Genomic DNA, 19,508 nt, shown 5'->3' on the forward strand with positions numbered 1-19,508 from the left:
GCCTGCTGAATGGCATCCCCCTGGACAGATGTGGCCGAGAAAGCCACCAAAGAAGAGAATTTCTGGTCTCTTGATCCAGATTCAGAGTAGGGGACAAATCTGAGTAATCCCCATTCCACTGACTTAGCATGCACAATTGCAGCGGTCTGAGATGAAGGCGTGCAAATGGTACTATGTCCATTGCCGCTACCATTAAGCCGATCACCTCCATGCATTGAGCCACTGACGGGTGTTGAATGGAATGAAGGACACGGCAAGCATTTTGAAGCTTTGTTAACCTGTCTTCTGTCAGGTAGATCTTCATTTCTACAGAATCTATAAGAGTCCCCAAGAAGGGAACTCTTGTGAGTGGAAAGAGAGAACTCTTCTTTTCGTTTACCTTCCACCCATGCGATCTTAGAAATGCCAGTACTAACTCTGTATGAGACTTGGCAGTTTGAAAGCTTGAAGCTTGTATCAGAATGTCGTCTAGGTACGGAGCTACCGAAATTCCTCGCGGTCTTAGCACCGCCAGAAGAGCACCCAGAACCTTTGTGAAGATTCTTGGAGCCGTAGCCAACCCGAATGGAAGAGCTACAAACTGGTAATGCCTGTCTAGGAAGGCAAACCTTAGATACCGGTAATGATCTCTGTGAATCGGTATGTGAAGGTAAGCATCCTTTAAATCCATTGTGGTCATGTACTGACCCTTTTGGATCATGGGTAGAATTGTCCGAATAGTTTCCATTTTGAACGATGGAACTCTTAGGAATTTGTTTAGGATCTTTAAATCCAAGATTGGTCTGAAGGTTCCTTCTTTCTTGGGAACCACAAACAGATTTGAGTAAAACCCCTGTCCGTGTTCCGACCGCGGAACCGGATGGATCACTCCCATTAGTAACAGATCTTGTACACAGCGTAGAAACGCCTCTTTCTTTATTTGGTTTGTTGACAACCTTGACAGATGGAATCTCCCTTTTGGGGGAGAGGATTTGAAGTCCAGAAGATATCCCTGAGATATGATCTCTAACGCCCAGGGATCCTGGACATCTCTTGCCCAAGCCTGGGCGAAGAGAGAAAGTCTGCCCCCCACTAGATCCGTTCCCGGATCGGGGGCCCTCAATTCATGCTGTCTTAGGGGCAGCAGCAGGTTTTCTGGCCTGCTTGCCCTTGTTCCAGGACTGGTTAGGTCTCCAGCCTTGTCTGTAGCGAGCAACAGCTCCTTCCTGTTTTGGTGCAGAGGAAGTTGATGCTGCTCCTGCCTTGAAATTACGAAAGGAACAAAAATTAGACTGTCTAGCCCTAGGTTTGGCTCTGTCTTGAGGTAGGGCATGGCCTTTACCTCCTGTAATGTCAGCGATAATTTCTTTCAAACCGGGCCCGAATAAGGTCTGCCCTTTGAAAGGTATGTTAAGTAACTTAGATTTAGAAGTAACGTCAGCTGACCAGGATTTTAGCCACAGTGCTCTGCGTGCCTGAATGGTGAATCCGGAATTCTTAGCCGTAAGTTTAGTTAAATGTACTACGGCATCTGAAACAAATGAATTAGCTAGCTTAAGTGTTTTAAGCCTGTTTGAAATCTCCTCTATAGTTATTGAGTCAAGAGTCCCTTCCAGGGACTCGGACCAAAAAGCGGCCGCGGCCGTGACAGACGCAATACATGCAAGGGGTTGCAATATAAAACCTTGTTGAACAAACATTTTCTTAAGGTAACCCTCTAATTTTTTATCCATTGGATCTGAAAAGGCACAGCTATCCTCCACCGGGATAGTGTTACGCTTAGCCAGAGTAGAAACCGCTCCCTCCACCTTAGGGATCGTCTGCCAAAAGTCCCGTGTGGTGGCGTCTATAGGAAACATTTTTCTAAATACAGGAGGGGGGGAAAAGGGTACACCGGGCCTATCCCACTCCTTAGTAATTATCTCTGTAAGCCTCTTAGGTATAGGAAATACGTCAGTACTCGCCGGTACCGCATAGTATCTATCCAGCCTACATAATTTCTCTGGGATTGCAACGGTGTTACAATCATTCAGAGCCGCTAATACCTCCCCTAGCAGTACGCGGAGGTTTTCAAGCTTAAACTTAAAATTAGAAATGTCTGAATCCACTCTATTGGGATCAGAACCGTCACCTGCAGATTGAAGCTCTCCGTCCTCATGTTCCGCATACTGTGACGCAGTATCTGACATGGCCCTATTATTATCAGCGCACTCTGTTCTCACCCCAGAGTGGTCACGCTTCCCTCTAAGTTCTGGCAATTTAGACAAAACTTCAGTCATAACATTAGCCATGTCCTGCAATGTGATTTGTAATGGCCGCCCTGAAGTACCCGGCGTTACAATATCACGCACCTCCCGAGCGGGAGATGCAGGTACTGACACGTGAGGGGAGTTAGTCGGCATAACTTTCCTCTCGTTGTCTGGTGAATGATGTTCAATTTGTACAGATTGACTTTTATTTAAAGTAGCATCAATGCAATTAGTACATAAATTTCTATTGGGCTCCACTTTGGCTTTAGCACATATAGCACAGAGATATTCCTCTGAGTCAGACATGTTTAACACACTAGCAATTAAACCAGCAAACTTGGAAATACTTTTCAATTCAATTTACAAATAGTATGAAAAAAACGTACTGTGCCTTTAAGAAGCACAGAAAAGTTATGACAGTTGAGTAACAATAAACCGGATAAACTATAAAATCAAATTCTTTCCGGTAAAAATACAATTTTAGCAAAGGATTGCCCCCATTAGTAATGGATAACTAACCCTATAATAGCAGAAAAAATGTACAGAATATAACGTTTTTTATCACAGTCAAAGCACAATCTCACAGGTCTGCTGTGAGTGATTACCTCCCTCAAAATAACTTTTGAAGACCCTTGAGCTCTGTAGAGACGAACCAGATCATGCAGGGAAGAAAAACAGACTTGTGACTGAATTTCTGATGCGTAGTAAAAGCGCCAAATTAAGCCCCTCCCCCTCACACACAACAGTGAGGGAGATCAGTAAACTGTCTTAAATTAAATAAAATGCCCGCCAAGTGGATAAAATTAGTGCCCAAAACAATTTTTCACCCAGTACCTCAGAAGATTAAACGATTTAACATGCCAGCAAAACGTTTAACATCAAATAAATGAATTGTTATAGAAAGCCTGTTGCTAGTCGTTCTCACTGCAAGATAGGCTAAAATTTTATGCATACAGTATAATCCCAGAGAAGTGCCATTCCCCAGAATACTGAAGTGTAAATATACATACATGACAGCCTTATACCAGTTGCTACTACTGCATTTAAGGCTGAACTTACATTATATAGGTATTGGCAATATTTTCTCAGTCAATTCCATTCCTCAGAAAATAATATGCTGCTACATACCTCTTTGCAGGTGAACCTGCCCGCTGTCCCCTGATCTGAAGTTTACCTCACTCCTCAGATGGCCGAGAACAGCACAATGATCTTAACTACTCCGGCTAAAATCATTCAAAAACTCAGGTAGATTCTTCTTCAAATTCTCCCTGAGAACGAACAACACACTCCGGTGCTGTTTTAAAATAACAAACTTTTGATTGAAGTTATAAAAACTAAGTATAATCACCACAGTCCTCTCACACATCCTATCTATTAGTTGGGTGCAAGAGAATGACTGGGTGTGACGTAGAGGGGAGGAGCTATATAGCAGCTCTGCTGGGTGATCCTCTTGCACTTCCTGTTGGGGAGGAGCAAATATCCCACAAGTAATGATGACCCGTGGACTGACCACACTTAACAGGAGAAAACTAAGCAAATTAGATAATAGAAGTAAATTGGAAAGTATAGGTAGGGATGTGAAACAGGCACAATTTTAAAAGCTACTTTACACCAAAAAACAGGCAAAATAAAAAATAAGGGGTAGATTACAAGTGGTGTGCTATGGTATAAGCTATATCGCAACCGTGCTAACATGCGCTCATATTACAAGTTGAAAGTAAATGCGTATCACTGAGTGCAATCTAAATTTGTGCTTGACTGCTTAGTGTGAGTGAAGACCTCACGTAAAGGGTAGGCGGTTAAAGAAAGTGCACCAAACACAACATTAATACATTAAAATAAAAGTTTACACTCATATATACACTATCTGATAAAAATTATTAATATAAATATTAAAAACAAAATTTATGCTTACCTGAAAAATTTCTTTCATTTCGGACATGGAGAGTCCACAACATCATTCCAATTACTAGTGGAATATTCAACTCCTGGCCAGCAGGAGGAGGCAAAGTGCACCCCAGCAAAGCTGTTAAGTGTAACTGCCTTACCCATAACCCCCAGTCATTCAGCCGAAGGAAATAGAAAAGGAAGAAAACAAGGGTGAAAAGGTGCCTGAGGTTAACTCAAAACAACTGCCAAATTATAATTAAAAAAGAGGGCGGAGTCATGGACTCTCCATGTCCAGAAATAAATAAATGTATCAGGTAAGCATAAAACATAATTTATGCTTACCTGATAAATTCCTTTCTTCTGTTGTGTGATCAGTCCACGGGTCATCATTACTTCTGGGATATAACTCCTCCCCAACAGGAAATGCAAGAGGATTCACCCAGCAGAGCTGCATATAGCTCCTCCCCTCTACGTCACTCCCAGTCATTCGACCAAGAATCAACGAGAAAGGAGAAACCAAGGGTGAAGAGGTGACTGGAGTATAATTTAAAAAATATTTACCTGCCTTAAAAAACAGGGCGGGCCGTGGACTGATCACACAACAGAAGAAAGGAATTTATCAGGTAAGCATAAATTATGTTTTCTTCTGTTATGTGTGATCAGTCCACGGGTCATCATTACTTCTGGGATACCAATACCAAAGCAAAAGTACACGGATGACGGGAGGGATAGGCAGGCTCATTATACAGAAGGAACCACTGCCTGAAGAACCTTTCTCCCAAAAATAGCCTCCGAAGAAGCAAAAGTGTCAAATTTGTAAAATTTGGAAAAAGTATGAAGCGAAGACCAAGTTGCAGCCTTGCAAATCTGTTCAACAGAGGCCTCATTCTTAAAGGCCCAAGTGGAAGCCACAGCTCTAGTAGAATGAGCTGTAATTCTTTCAGGAGGCTGCTGTCCAGCAGTCTCATAGGCTAAACGAATTATGCTACGAAGCCAGAAGGAGAGAGAGGTAGCCGAAGCCTTATGACCTCTCCTCTGACCAGAGTACACGACAAACAGGGAAGACGTTTGTCGAAAATCCTTAGTTGCCTGCAAGTAGAACTTGAGGGCACGAACTACATCCAGATTGTGTAGAAGACGTTCCTTCTTTGAAGAAGGATTCGGGCACAGGGAAGGAACCACGATCTCTTGATTGATGTTCCTGTTAGTTACTACCTTAGGTAAGAACCCAGGTTTAGTACGCAGAACTACCTTATCTGAATGAAAAATCAAATAAGGAGAATCACAATGTAAAGCTGATAACTCAGAGACTCTCCGAGCCGAAGAAATAGCCATTAAAAATAACACTTTCCAAGATAACAACTTTATATCAACGGAATGAAGGGGTTCAAACGGAACTCCTTGTAGAACGTTAAGAACAAGGTTTAAACTCCATGGCGGAGCAACAGTTTTAAACACAGGCTTGATTCTAGCTAAAGCCTGACAAAAAGCCTGGACGTCTGGATTTTCTGACAGACGCCTGTGCAACAAGATGGACAGAGCTGAGATCTGTCCCTTTAATGAACTAGCCGATAAACCCTTTTCTAAACCTTCTTGTAGAAAGGACAATATCCTAGGAATCCTAACCTTACTCCAGGAGTAACCTTTGGATTCGCACCAGTATAGGTATTTACGCCATATCTTATGGTAAATCCTTCTGGTAACAGGCTTCCTAGCCTGTATCAGGGTATCAATAACCGACTCAGAAAAACCACGTTTTGATAAAATCAAGCGTTCAATTTCCAAGCAGTCAGCTTCAGAGAAGTTAGATTTTGATGTTTGAATGGACCCTGTATCAGAAGGTCCTGTCTTAGAGGTAGAGACCAAGGCGGACAGGATGACATGTCCACTAGATCTGCATACCAAGTCCTGCGTGGCCATGCAGGCGCTATTAGAATCACTGATGCTCTCTCCTGTTTGATTTTGGCAATCAATCGAGGAAGCAGCGGGAAGGGTGGAAACACATAAGCCATCCCGAAGTTCCAAGGTGCTGTCAAAGCATCTATCAGAACCGCTCCCGGATCCCTGGATCTGGACCCGTAGCGAGGAAGCTTGGCGTTCTGGCGAGACGCCATGAGATCTATCTCTGGTTTGCCCCAACGTCGAAGTATTTGGGCAAAAACCTCCGGATGAAGTTCCCACTCCCCCGGATGAAAAGTCTGGCGACTCAAGAAATCCGCCTCCCAGTTCTCCACTCCCGGGATGTGGATTGCTGACAGGTGGCAAGAGTGAGACTCTGCCCAGCGAATTATCTTTGATACTTCCATCATTGCTAGGGAGCTTCTTGTCCCTCCTTGATGGTTGATGTAAGCTACAGTCGTGATGTTGTCCGACTGAAACCTGATGAACCTCCGAGTTTTTAACTGGGGCCAAGCCAGAAGGGCATTGAGAACTGCTCTCAATTCCAGAATGTTTATTGGTAGGAGACTTTCCTCCTGATTCCATTGTCCCTGAGCCTTCAGAGAATTCCAGACAGCGCCCCAACCTAGTAGGCTGGCGTCTGTTGTTACAATTGTCCAGTCCGGCCTGCTGAATGGCATCCCCCTGGACAGATGTGGCCGAGAAAGCCACCATAGAAGAGAGTTTCTGGTCTCTTGATCCAGATTCAGAGTAGGGGACAAGTCTGAGTAATCCCCATTCCACTGACTCAGCATGCATAATTGCAGCGGTCTGAGATGTAGACGTGCAAAGGGTACTATGTCCATTGCTGCTACCATTAAGCCGATCACCTCCATGCATTGAGCTACTGACGGGAGTTGAATGGAATGAAGGACACGGCATGCATTTAGAAGCTTTGTTAATCTGTCTTCTGTCAGATAAATCTTCATTTCTACAGAATCTATAAGAGTCCCCAAGAATGGGACTCTTGTGAGAGGAAAGAGAGAACTCTTCTTTTCGTTCACTTTCCATCCATGCGACCTTAGAAATGCCAGAACTAACTCTGTATGAGACTTGGCAGTTTGAAAGCTTGAAGCTTGTATCAGAATGTCGTCTAGGTACGGAGCTACCGAAATTCCTCACGGTCTTAGTACCGCCAGAAGGGCACCCAGAACCTTTGTGAAGATTCTTGGAGCCGTAGCCAATCCGAATGGAAGAGCTACAAACTGGTAATGCCTGTCTAAGAAGGCAAACCTTAGATACCGGTAATGATCTTTGTGAATCGGTATGTGAAGGTAAGCATCCTTTAAATCCACTGTGGTCATGTACTGACCCTTTTGGATCATGGGTAAGATTGTCCGAATAGTTTCCATTTTGAACGATGGAACTCTTAGGAATTTGTTTAGGATCTTTAAATCCAAGATTGGCCTGAAAGTTCCCTCTTTTTTGGGAACCACAAACAGGTTTGAGTAAAACCCTTGTCCTTGTTCCGACCGCGGAACCGGATGGATCACTCCCATTCATAACAGATCTTGTACACAGCGTAGAAACGCTTCTTTCTTTATCTGGTTTGTTGACAACCTTGACAGATGAAATCTCCCTCTTGGGGGAGAGAATTTGAAGTCTAGAGGGTATCCCTGAGATATGATCTCTAGCGCCCAGGGATCCTGAACATCTCTTGCCCAAGCCTGGGCGAAGAGAGAGAGTCTGCCCCCCACTAGATCCGGTCCCGGATCGGGGGCCCTCGATTCATGCTGTCTTAGGGGCAGCAGCAGGTTTCCTGGCCTGCTTGCCCTTGTTCCAGGACTGGTTAGGTTTCCAGCCTTGTCTGTAACGAGCAACGGCTCCTTCCTGTTTTGGTGCAGTGGAAGTTGATGCTGCTCCTGCTTTGAAATTCCGAAAGGGACGAAAATTAGACTGTCTAGCCTTAGCTTTGGCTTTGTCTTGAGGCAGGGCGTGGCCCTTACCTCCTGTAATGTCAGCGATAATTTCTTTCAAACCGGGCCCAAATAAAGTTTGCCCTTTGAAAGGTATATTAAGTAATTTGGACTTAGAAGTTACATCAGCTGACCAGGATTTTAGCCACAGCGCCCTACGTGCCTGAATGGCGAATCCTGAGTTCTTAGCCGTAAGTTTGGTTAAATGTACTACGGCCTCCGAAATGAATGAATTAGCTAGTTTAAGGACTCTAAGCTTGTCCGTAATGTCGTCCAGCGTAGCTGAACTAAGGTTCTCTTCCAGAGACTCCATCCAAAATGCTGCCGCAGCCGTAATCGGCGCGATGCATGCAAGGGGTTGCAATATAAAACCTTGTTGAACAAACATTTTCTTAAGGTAACCCTCTAATTTTTTATCCATTGGATCTGAAAAAGCACAGCTATCCTCCACCGGGATAGTGGTACGCTTAGCTAAAGTAGAAACTGCTCCCTCCACCTTAGGGACCGTTTGCCATAAGTCCCGTGTGGTGGCGTCTATTGGAAACATCTTTCTAAATATTGGAGGGGGTGAGAACGGCACACCGGGTCTATCCCACTCCTTAGTAACAATTTCAGTTAGTCTCTTAGGTATAGGAAAAACGTCAGTACTCGCCGGTACCGCAAAGTATTTATCCAACCTACACAATTTCTCTGGTATTGCAACAGTGTTACAATCATTAAGAGCCGCTAAAACCTCCCCTAGTAATACACGGAGGTTCTCCAATTTAAATTTAAAATTTGAAATATCTGAATCCAATCTGTTTGGATCAGAACCGTCACCCACAGAATGAAGCTCTCCGTCCTCATGCTCTGCAAGCTGTGACGCAGTATCAGACATGGCTCTAGTATTATCAGCGCACTCTGTTCTCACCCCAGAGTGATCACGCTTGCCCCTTAGTTCTGGTAATTTAGCCAAAACTTCAGTCATAACAGTAGCCATATCTTGTAATGTTATCTGTAATGGCCGCCCAGATGTACTAGGCGTCACAATATCCCGCACCTCCCGGGCGGGAGATGCAGGTACTGACACGTGAGGCGAGTTAGTCGGCATAACTCTCCCCTCGCTGTTTGGTGAAATTCGTTCAATTTGTACAGATTGGCTTTTATTTAAAGTAGCATCAATACAGTTAGTACATAAATTTCTATTGGGCTCCACCTTGGCATTGGAACAAATGACACAGGTATCTTCCTCTGAATCAGACATGTTTAACACACTAGCAAATAAACTTGCAACTTGGTTACAATCTTATTTAACAAAAACGTACTGTGCCTCAAAGAAGCACTAAACGATTAAATGACAGTTGAAATAATGAACTGAAAAAACTGTTATAGCATCAATCCTTGAAAACAACACAACTTTTAGCAAAGGTTTGTTCCCATTAGTAAAGTAACAATAATTAAATTTGAAACGTAAAAATTACAGAGCAACGTTTTTAATCACAGTCAATATATAAGTCTCACAGCTCTGCTGAGAGAATCTACCTCCCTTCAAAGAAGTTTGAAGACCCCTGAGTTCTGTTAGAGATGAACCGGATCATGCAGGAAATACAAGAGTAACTGACTGGAAATTTTTGATGCGTAGCAAAGAGCGCCAAAAACGGCCCCTCCCCCTCACACACAGCAGTGAGAGAGAAACGAAACTGTCACAATTAAAACAAGCAACTGCCAAGTGGAAAAATAATGCCCAAACATTTATTCACTCAGTACCTCAGAAAATGCAAACGATTCTACATTCCAGCAAAAACGTTTAACATAATAAATACCTATTAAAAGGTTTAATGTACTTTTTACAGAGTAATTCCAGTGAAGTACCATCCCCAGAATACTGAAGTGTAGAGTATACATACATGTCATTATAACGGTATGGCAGGATTTTCTCATCAATTCCATTCAGAAAATAAAAACTGCTACATACCTCAATGCAGATTCATCTGCCCGCTGTCCCCTGATCTGAAGCTTTTACCTCCCTCAGATGGCCGAGAAACAGCAATATGATCTTAACTACTCCGGTTAAAATCATAGTAAAAACTCTGGTAGATTCTTCTTCAAACTCTGCCAGAGAGGCAATAACACGCTCCGGTGCTATTGTAAAATAACAAACTTTTGATTGAAGTTATAAAAACTAAGTATAATCACCATAGTCCTCTCACACATCCTATCTAGTCGTTGGGTGCAAGAGAATGACTGGGAGTGACGTAGAGGGGAGGAGCTATATGCAGCTCTGCTGGGTGAATCCTCTTGCATTTCCTGTTGGGGAGGAGTTATATCCCAGAAGTAATGATGACCCGTGGACTGATCACACATAACAGAAGAAATATTGTTTTCTTTCCTATGACATGGAGAGTCCACAACGTCATTCTAATTACTAGTGGGAACCAATACCCAAGCCAGAGGACATGGAATTAACAGGGAGGGAGAAAAAAGGCAAAAGGACCTAAACACCGCTTGAAGAACCTTTCTCGGCCGAGGCAAAAGTATCAAATTTGTAGAATTTGGAAAGAGAGGACCATGTTGCCGCCTTGCAAATCTGCTCCACAGAAGCTTCATTTTTTAAAGCCCAAGAAGAGGAGACAGCCCTAGTGGAATGAGCTACAATTCTCTCAGGAGGCTGCTGTCCAGCAGTCTCATAAGCCAAACGAATAAAACTTCTCAACCAGAGAGACAGAGAAGTAGAAGTGGCCTTCTGACATTTACGCTTTCCAGAGAAAACAACAAACAGGGCAGAAGGTTGCCGAAAATCTTTAGTAGCTTGTAAGTAGAATTTTAGAGCCTGCACACCATCCAAGTTATGCAAAAGACGTTCCTTTTGAGAAGATGGATTAGGTCAAAAGGAAGGAACAACAATTTCCTGATTAATTTTTCGATTCGATACCATCTTAGGGAGAAAACCCAATTAAGTACGAAGGACCACCTTATCAGCATGAAAAATAAGGTACGGGGAATCACACTGCAGAGCTGAAAGTTCAGACAGTCTGTGAGCAGAAGAAATAGCAACAAGAAACAAAACCTTCCAGGATAATAGTTTTATATCAACAACATGCATCGCCTCAAACAGAGCCTGCTGCTAAATTTTATGAACTAAATTAAGGCTCCACGGGGGGGGGGGGGCACAGGTTTAAACACAGGCCTGATTCTAACCAGGGCCTGTATAAAGGCTTGAACATCTGGTAAGTCTAACAGAAATTTGTGCAAAAGTATACATAATGCAGAAATCTGACATTTTAGGGTACTGACCGATAAACCCTTATCCAGTCCATCCTGAAGAAAAGACATATCTTATGGTAAATCTTGCGAGTAACCAGTTTTTGAGCCTGAATCATAGTTTCAATGACCGCTTCAGAAAAACCATGTCTAGACAGAACTAGGCGTTCAATCTCCAAGCAGTTAGCTTCAGAGAATCTAGGTTTGGATGGAGGAAATGAACCTGAAGTAGAAGGTCCTTCCTTTGAGGTAACCTCCAAGGAGGTAAAGATGACATCCTTACAAGATCCATGAACCAGATCCTGCGAGGCCATGCAGGAGCTATTAGTATCACCGATGCTCTCTCCTGTTTGATACGAGCAATGACTTGTGGAAGGAGAGCAAACGGAGGAAACAGATATGCCAGACAAAAACCTCCAAGGAACCGCTAGAGCATCTATCAGAACGGCCTGAGGATCTCTTGACCTTGAACTGTACTTTGGAACCTTGGCCTTTTGGTGGGACGCCATCAGATCCAACTCTGGAACCCCCCACTTGAGGGTTATCTGAGAGAACACTTCCAGATGGAGAGCCCACTCCCCGGGATGAAAGGTCTGTCTGCTCAGAAAATCTGCCTCCCAGTTGTCCACACCTGGAATGTGGATGGCAGACAGAAGACAATCGTGGGCTGTCGCCCACTGCAGAATGTGAGTCACCTCTTTCATGGCTAAGGAACTCCGAGTGCCTCCCTGATGGTTGATATAAGCCACTTAGGTGATGTTGTCCAATTGGAATCTGATAAACCGGACCAAAGACAGTTGAGGCCACGCTGATAGGGCATTAAAGATAGCTCCAAGATGTTTATGGGAAGAGAGAACTCTTCCCGAGACCACAGGCCCTGAGCCTTTAAAGGACCCCAAACAGCTCCCCAGCCTGACATGCTGGCGTCCATAGTCACAATTTCCCAGGAAGGTCTCAGAAAGCAAGTGCCCCGAGACAGATGTTCCTGTGACACCCACTACGAGAGAGTGTCTTTTGTTATAGGGTCCAGATTTATCCTCTTTGATAAATCTGAATGGTCTCCATTCCATTGACAGAGCATACAAAGTTGCAGTGGTCGTAGATGGAACCGAGTAAAAGGAATGATGTCCATGGATGCCACCATAAGACCAATCACCTCCATGCATTGAGCCACAGATGGACGAAAGGCAGACTGGAGAGAAAGACAGGAAGCAAGAATTTTGTTTTTTCTGACCTCTGTCAGAAAAATCTTCATGGACAGGGAATCTATTATAGTCCCTAGGAAACACACTTTGGTAGAAGGAACCAGAGAACTTTTTTCCAAATTCACCTTCCACCCGTGGGAACATAGAAAAGACAACAGAATCTCTGTATGAGATTGGGCTAGTTGAAAAAATGAAGCCTAAACCAAGATGTCATCTAGATAAGGCGCCACAGCAACTCCCTGGGATGTGATCACTGCCAATATTCCCCTCAGAACCTTTGTGAATATTCTGGGAGCCGTGGCTAGACCAAAAGGAAGTGCAACAAATTTGAAGTGCTTACCCAGAAAAGCAAACCTCAGATATTTGTGGTGTTCCCTGTGAATGGGAACATGAAGGTAAGCGTCCTTCAGGTCTATGGTCGTCATTAACTGACCTTCCAGTACCAAAGGAAGAATGGAACGAATAGTCCCCATCTTGAAGGACGTAACCCTGAGGAATTTGTTGAGACACTTGAGGTCTAGAATGGGGCGAAAAGTTCCCTCCTTTTTAAGAACCACAAATAGATTTGAATAGAATCCTAGACCCTGTTCTCTTAGAGGAACCGGAACAATAACTCCCAGGGATTATAGGTCCTTTACACAGTTTAAGGAGGCCTCCTTCTTTATTTGGTTTGAGGATAGTATTGACAGGAAAAATCTGCCCCTTGGAGGGCAAGACTTGAATCTCATTCTGTAACCCTGGGATACTATGTCCACCGCCCAAGGATCAGGTACATCGTGTATCCAGGATTGACGAAAAAGATAAAGCCTGCACCCACCTGATCCACACTAGAATCAGGGGCGGAACCTTAATGCTGATTTAGAGTCGGCATAAGGCTTCTTGTTTTGTTTTCCCTTGTTCCAGGGCTGGTTGGATTTCCAAGTTGATCTGGATTATTCAGGTTTGGAGGAGGAAGGGGAGAACTTTTGTCCCTTAAAGTTAGATGTTTGACAACCCCTAGGTATATTCTTCTTGTCCTGAGGTTGGAAAGAACACTTTCCGCCCGTAATCTCTGAAATGATCTCCACCAGACAAGGTGCAAACAGAGTCTTTCCCTTATAAGGTAAAGCCTAAAGCTTGGCCTTAGAAGAGACGTCGGCCGACCAAGATTTTAACGACAGAGCCCTGTGGGCTAGTACCGTGAAGCTAGACATTTTAGCTCCCAGACAAATTATCTGCATGTTGGCATCACAGATAAATGTATTGGCCAATTTGAGAGCTCTCGCAACCGTAGCAATACTCGCTGCAGGTTGCCACTGTAATCCTTGATGGATGTAAATCTTTTTTAAGTAAGCCTCTAGCTTCTTATCCATTGGATCCTTAAAAGAGCAACTATCCTCTATAGCAGAGTTTTCCAAACTTTTCATGTTGGTGACACACTTTTTACACCTACATACTTTCGCGACACAGTAATTTAGTTGTAACAGCAAACAAGAGGTTAAAATAACTTGCTTTAAGAGATACGGACACATACATATATTATATAATAACAAAATATATTTACAAGTAACAGTATGTATGCACAAGAATTAAAAAAAAGTTGAGGTTGATGGAATGAACACCGTTTATGAATATTTGGTGGAATATTAGATAAAGACACTCGCATTTTATCATCAAGCATTTTTAAGCTTCCACTTCCTATCCATATATCAAAAGCAGGAGCATCAATGTACTACTGGGAGCTAGCTGCAAAAAAACAAAACACTTTGACTTCTGACTTCAGCTCAGCATTTAAGCTGCTGACCTCAGAGCTCTGCGAGTCCAACTAACTACTGCCCGCGCTGCAAACACACTAATGTCGCACTCACTGACTACACATGCAGTCACAAGCCAATTGAGGAGACTATGTGTGCAATCAGGAGCCAATGTGCCGCCAAAGTCCCAATGGAAATAGTTTTAGTTCCCACTGAGCTGTGTCAATAGGTTAAGATGATCTGTGACCCACTAGGTATCAATCTTGTGTCAACCATGTGATATGCGAAGTAGGCAGGCGGAAAGTTGGAAACCAAAAAAAAAACTAAAAAAAAACTGCTCTATAGGAATGGTAGTTCTCTTAGCAAGAGTAGAAATAGCTCCTTCTACTTTAAGAACAGTGCACCAGCAGGGGAAGGGGAACAGGGAACCCCTGGCTTATCCCATTCCTGAGCAATAACTTCAGACATCTTCCTAGAAACAGGAAACACCTCCTCAGAAGATGGGGAATCATAAACTCTATCCAATTTAGAAGACTTTGTGGGGTTGACAGCAACCAAAGGTTCAGAGTCGTCTAAAGTAGCTAGAACCTCTTTCAGTAGTAACTGGAGGTGTTCAGGCATAAATCTAAAATTAACCTCTTCAGATTCTGAAGAATTTTCTGCTAAAGTGTCAGAGTCTGAGATCTCACCTTCAAAAGCTATTGAAGTATTCTCCTCGTCAGAAATCTGAGAAAGATTAGCTAATGCCAACCTAGAGTCAGAAGCCCTACTATCAGGCAGATGTTTAGATTTTCTCTTATGCTTACCCGATGAAGGGAAAACTGACAAAGCCGCAGTTACTGTAGAAGAAATCTGGGCAGCAAAATCCCCAGGTAAATAAACACCCCCAGGTGGATGACAGGACACAGAAGGCACATTATGAGAAACCATTAATGCTTGGGACGTTTAAGGAGAAAGCTGAGGCATGTCATGCACAGCATTATCCTGAGGGACAGTAGGCTCAGAAGGGAGTAATTTGTCTCTAAATTTTAAAGTCTTAGATAAACAAGAGGAGCAAAATTGCATAGGCAGGACAAGTTGTGCCTCTAAACATAGTAAACATTTATTCATAGAAATGGACTGATCCTGTTCCATAGCTGAAAAGAAACAAGTCCCACCAGTAATGTTCAAAAGTAAGCAAAATTAAAGAAGCAAAATTTCAGAATAATTATGAATGAAAATTTAAATAAAAATTTAATAAAACTAACAGAGAAAGCTACATAGAAAAAAACCTCATATGGTCTGAGGCTCCTACCGCCAAGAGAGATATCCCACTAGTAAGAGGAAATCCTCTCCTCTTAAACGATCCTTGTCCTCCTGAGTAGATTAGATATATAAATCTCACAATCTCCCAAAATATGTGAAGTCACTGGAGCTACCTCCGTAATGAAAGGTTACTATTCTCACAACAGCACCGCTCCGCTAAACCGGAAGTGTGGGCGTCACATGAGCGGGACCAAATAAACTGCGCAATACTTTTTATCCAGAGTAGAAAAGGCACGAAGATAAAAGCAGTTAAAAAAAACCTGTTGTATGCGTATAAGTAAATAAGCCTCAATAATCCTTATGTTTAAGCTCCTCAAACAAATGCTTTAAAAATAATATTAAGACCCAGATTACATAATAAAGGATATCCTTTACTGTTAATCCCATACATATCTTAGCCAAATGTCAGGTCTCATACTGTGTGCCAAAAAAATATTGTCCCCATAAGAATCCTTTTTTTAAAAATCAAGGATTATTATGTCCCAGAAAAAACTAATTATCTGAAAGAGAGGGTTAACCTCTTAAGTGCTGCTGTCCTTCTGTACCTAGAAGGCAAAGGCATTTACCTTAGATCAATTGCATGATAGATGCTGATCCTTAGGTGTGGTAGGCACTTTACTCCCGGTAGGACCTGTAGGAAAAGAAATACAGAGTAACTAACTCTGGCTTTCTACAAAGGGGTAGCAAAGTGTTAAACGTAAAGCAAAGACTTCCTCGCCACCTTTAAACTGCTAAAAACCACCACTACTCTTACTAAAGAGATCGACATGGACACAGCTAGACACCAATCCTTGCTTGCAGGGAAAAGTACCCATAAAAGGCTTAAAATCTTCAGACACCAACTTCGCACAACCTCCATTGACAGAGGCAAAGAGAATGACTGGGGGTTATAGGTAAGGCAGTTACACTTAACAGCTTTGCAGGGGTGCTCTTTGCCTCCTCCTGGTGACCAGGAGTTGCATACCCCACTAGTAATTGGAATGACGTCTTGGACTCTCCATGTCATAGAAAAGAAATAAAAAGTTATGAGGGCTCAAAGGTAAATGGTATATGACAAGGTGTTTGAATGGAAAGGGCTATAAAATATATATGCATACATATAGATGTCTAAATATGTGCATGTATGCATATATATGTGTAAACGTGTATTTATGTGTTTATATGTGTGTATGTACATACATATATATATATATATATATACATACATACACATATATGAATACATATATACAATAGATATATACCTATATATATATATATAAATCCTATGTGAAGAACATTGGAATGTAAAATATTAATAACTCATATCAGGTTGAGCACACTTTGTTGAATGTAGTTGGGTTAGTGTGCCCGCGATAGGTGTTAGGTGCTTTTTTTTGCAAAATGTGTTCCATTGAAGTCTATGAGGAAAAGAAGTCAACGTGGTTGGGCTAGTTGAAGTCAGGTGGTTACTGAGCTTTGGGTTTCATACACGGGCAAATAATTTACTATTAATATGAGAGCTAACCCACACATTACAAGTTTACTTTCAGCTCTAAATACCACTCCACTTGTAATCTAGCCCTAAATGTATACTGTAATGTTTGCTTTTCCTAATTTAAATAATATTTTTTAGGAGGATTACATTTTTACTTTAATGTCCCATTAAGGTTTACTTGTGCTTTTCTGACCTTAACATACCTTGGCGGTGGTGGAGGAGCAACATTAGTAATTCTGGACGTGTTCTGGTTTTCTATTACTTTTGTCCGTGGAGAAGGAACAGGTACTTTAGAGATATCTGCCCGGGACTCAACCACCTGCACATTTCTGGCCTTGGGCATCTTCTGTTCAGAAGTCAAAACACCCCGTGGGCTACTTAGACTTTGAGCTAAAAATAAAGCAAAGTAAGAATTGTTTTAGCTAATTGAGACAACATATTTATGGGGTAAAATAAACAAATAACATTGGGCACGGGGATAAAAATAATTTTGAATATCTGAAGTGAAAGTAGAATACTCAATATAAAAAAAACTGAAAATAAGTTTAATGAACGAACGCTAGGTGCAATCCATCAACACAGATGTGCAAACTCAGTTAAATATTTTCTAAAAGGAACACACATAAAGGAACAGTTACAATTAAATTCTATTGTGCCAAACAAACATAGTGGCCTAGATTACAGGTGGGGCGCTGTTGATAACAAATGAACAGTTATAATAGATGTTTATTATTAATAAAAATGTTAAAACATTGTGTTAAGGGATTTGGTATGTGTCAAGTTGTTGGACTGGAAAGGGCTCAAAGGTGCATGTGTGTGTATGTATATATGTATGTATATATGTGTGCATGTATATATATATATATATATATATATATATATATATATATATGTGTGTGTGTGTGTGTATGTATATATGTGTATGCACTCTGCAAAATACAAAACAGTACTTGACAATGTAGCACTTTAATAAACAATAATACAATATTTTAAGAAGGATAAAAGTCTACTCACTCCACTTGGATGATGGTACTAGGTGTTGTAAACACTTGTGTCTAAAGGGGTGGCCAAACCTTACCCTACACCAGTGTTTCTCAACTCTAGTCCTTAAGTTCCTCTAACAGGCCAGATCTTTATGATTTATTTAATAGCGAACAGGATAAATAATCAGCTGATGAGTAAGAGCAGGAAAGTAAACATAGTTATCAGTCATCTGATTAATTCACGTGTTCTATTTAAGATATCATGAAAATCTGGCCTGTTAGGGGTACTTGGAAACTAGAGTTGAGAAACACTGCCCTATGCTACATTGAGGGTGTCAGCTGAAAAGCTGTTAATAATGCCCATTATTTGTATCTAGGTAATATTGCATTGCTAGATTTAAGCAGACTATAAAATTATAGCCATGATAACAGCAGTTTTCCCCCCTGTCTTTCCATTCACTGAATGTCTCATTTTCTCTACCAGAATGCAGGGAAGTGCTCAGTTGAAAGTTGTCCTCCTCCTTTCTCCACTGCTTCACTTTTTTTGTAACCTCTTTGCTCAGCTTGAGCCTTAAAGTTTGGATATCAGGAAATTTTCTTAACTTTTGATCCAGTTGATTTGCTAGGAGGGCTGTTAAGCCCTTGTGTGTAGCTGAAGGAACTCCTTTCGCACCCTGTTAACAAAAGGCATAAGGTATAAAAGATATCTATCTATATAGCAGTAATATATTAAAGGGACATTGTACACTAGATTTTTCTTTGCAAAAAATGTTTTGTAGATGATCCATTTATATAGCCCATCTAGTAGAATTTTTATAGAAATGTATAGTTTTGCTTATTTTTTTAAAGAATATTGTGCTGATTTTCAGACTCCTAAGCAAGCCCCACAGTGCCAGATGTATACATGTGCAGGCTCCTGTTTATGTTATCTGTCTTTTCATATGCAGGAAAGGGGGGAGGTAGGTAGTGTCTGCTCTTTTTTTTACCCTGCCCCTTTCAGTGGGTGTCCCAGACCACATCATCAACAATGCTAAACTGGGAGCTTCTAAGTAAGTTTTGAAAAGGTTTTGTACTGGATTTTTAGATCAGTATCTGTGCATATTCTTCTTTATAGTAATGTCTATTACATGCAGTTATATGAAAATTGGTGTATACTGTCCCTTTAAGAGCAGGACTTTGTTTCTATTAGCGCTAATTACAAGCTTAACAATGTGTATACAGTTTTATATATATATATATATATATATATATATATATATATATATATATATATATATATAGAGAGAGAGAGAGAGAGAGAGAGAGAGAGTTCCATTGACCCGTAGTGATTTTTATGTAATTTGATTTGTATCAAATAAATTGTAACCTCATGCACACCTGGACGTTCTTCATTATTGTGCGCTTTTCTTAGAGCTATAGTAGCTCTCCAAAGTGTGAGTATGGTTGCTTGCATCATTTTTACACATATTGGAAACAGTATGATGGGACCTTTCTATTTTATTTCTTACTCAAGGTTCCCCTGACACACATCTCAGAGGACTTTTTCTGTTCTGTTACAATATCATCTTAGATTCTTCGGATTGTTCAGTGTCG

The 19,508-nt window shown here is 41.7% G+C and overlaps 1 protein-coding gene across 1 annotated transcript in view; it reads right to left on the bottom strand.

The window, feature by feature from the left end:
• DZIP1L (DAZ interacting zinc finger protein 1 like) overlaps positions 1-19,508 on the bottom strand; it is a 147,313-nt gene that overhangs the window by 24,269 nt on the left and 103,536 nt on the right. Inside the window, exons 12-13 of the mRNA XM_053711387.1 lie at positions 18,397-18,589; positions 17,136-17,322 (exon numbers count right to left, since the gene is read on the bottom strand). Coding sequence (XP_053567362.1) covers positions 17,136-17,322; positions 18,397-18,589 — 380 coding nt within the window. The remainder of the gene's footprint in view (positions 1-17,135; positions 17,323-18,396; positions 18,590-19,508) is intronic.

Source organism: Bombina bombina, chromosome 4, assembly GCF_027579735.1.
Source record: "Bombina bombina isolate aBomBom1 chromosome 4, aBomBom1.pri, whole genome shotgun sequence".
Lineage (NCBI taxonomy): Eukaryota > Metazoa > Chordata > Amphibia > Anura > Bombinatoridae > Bombina > Bombina bombina.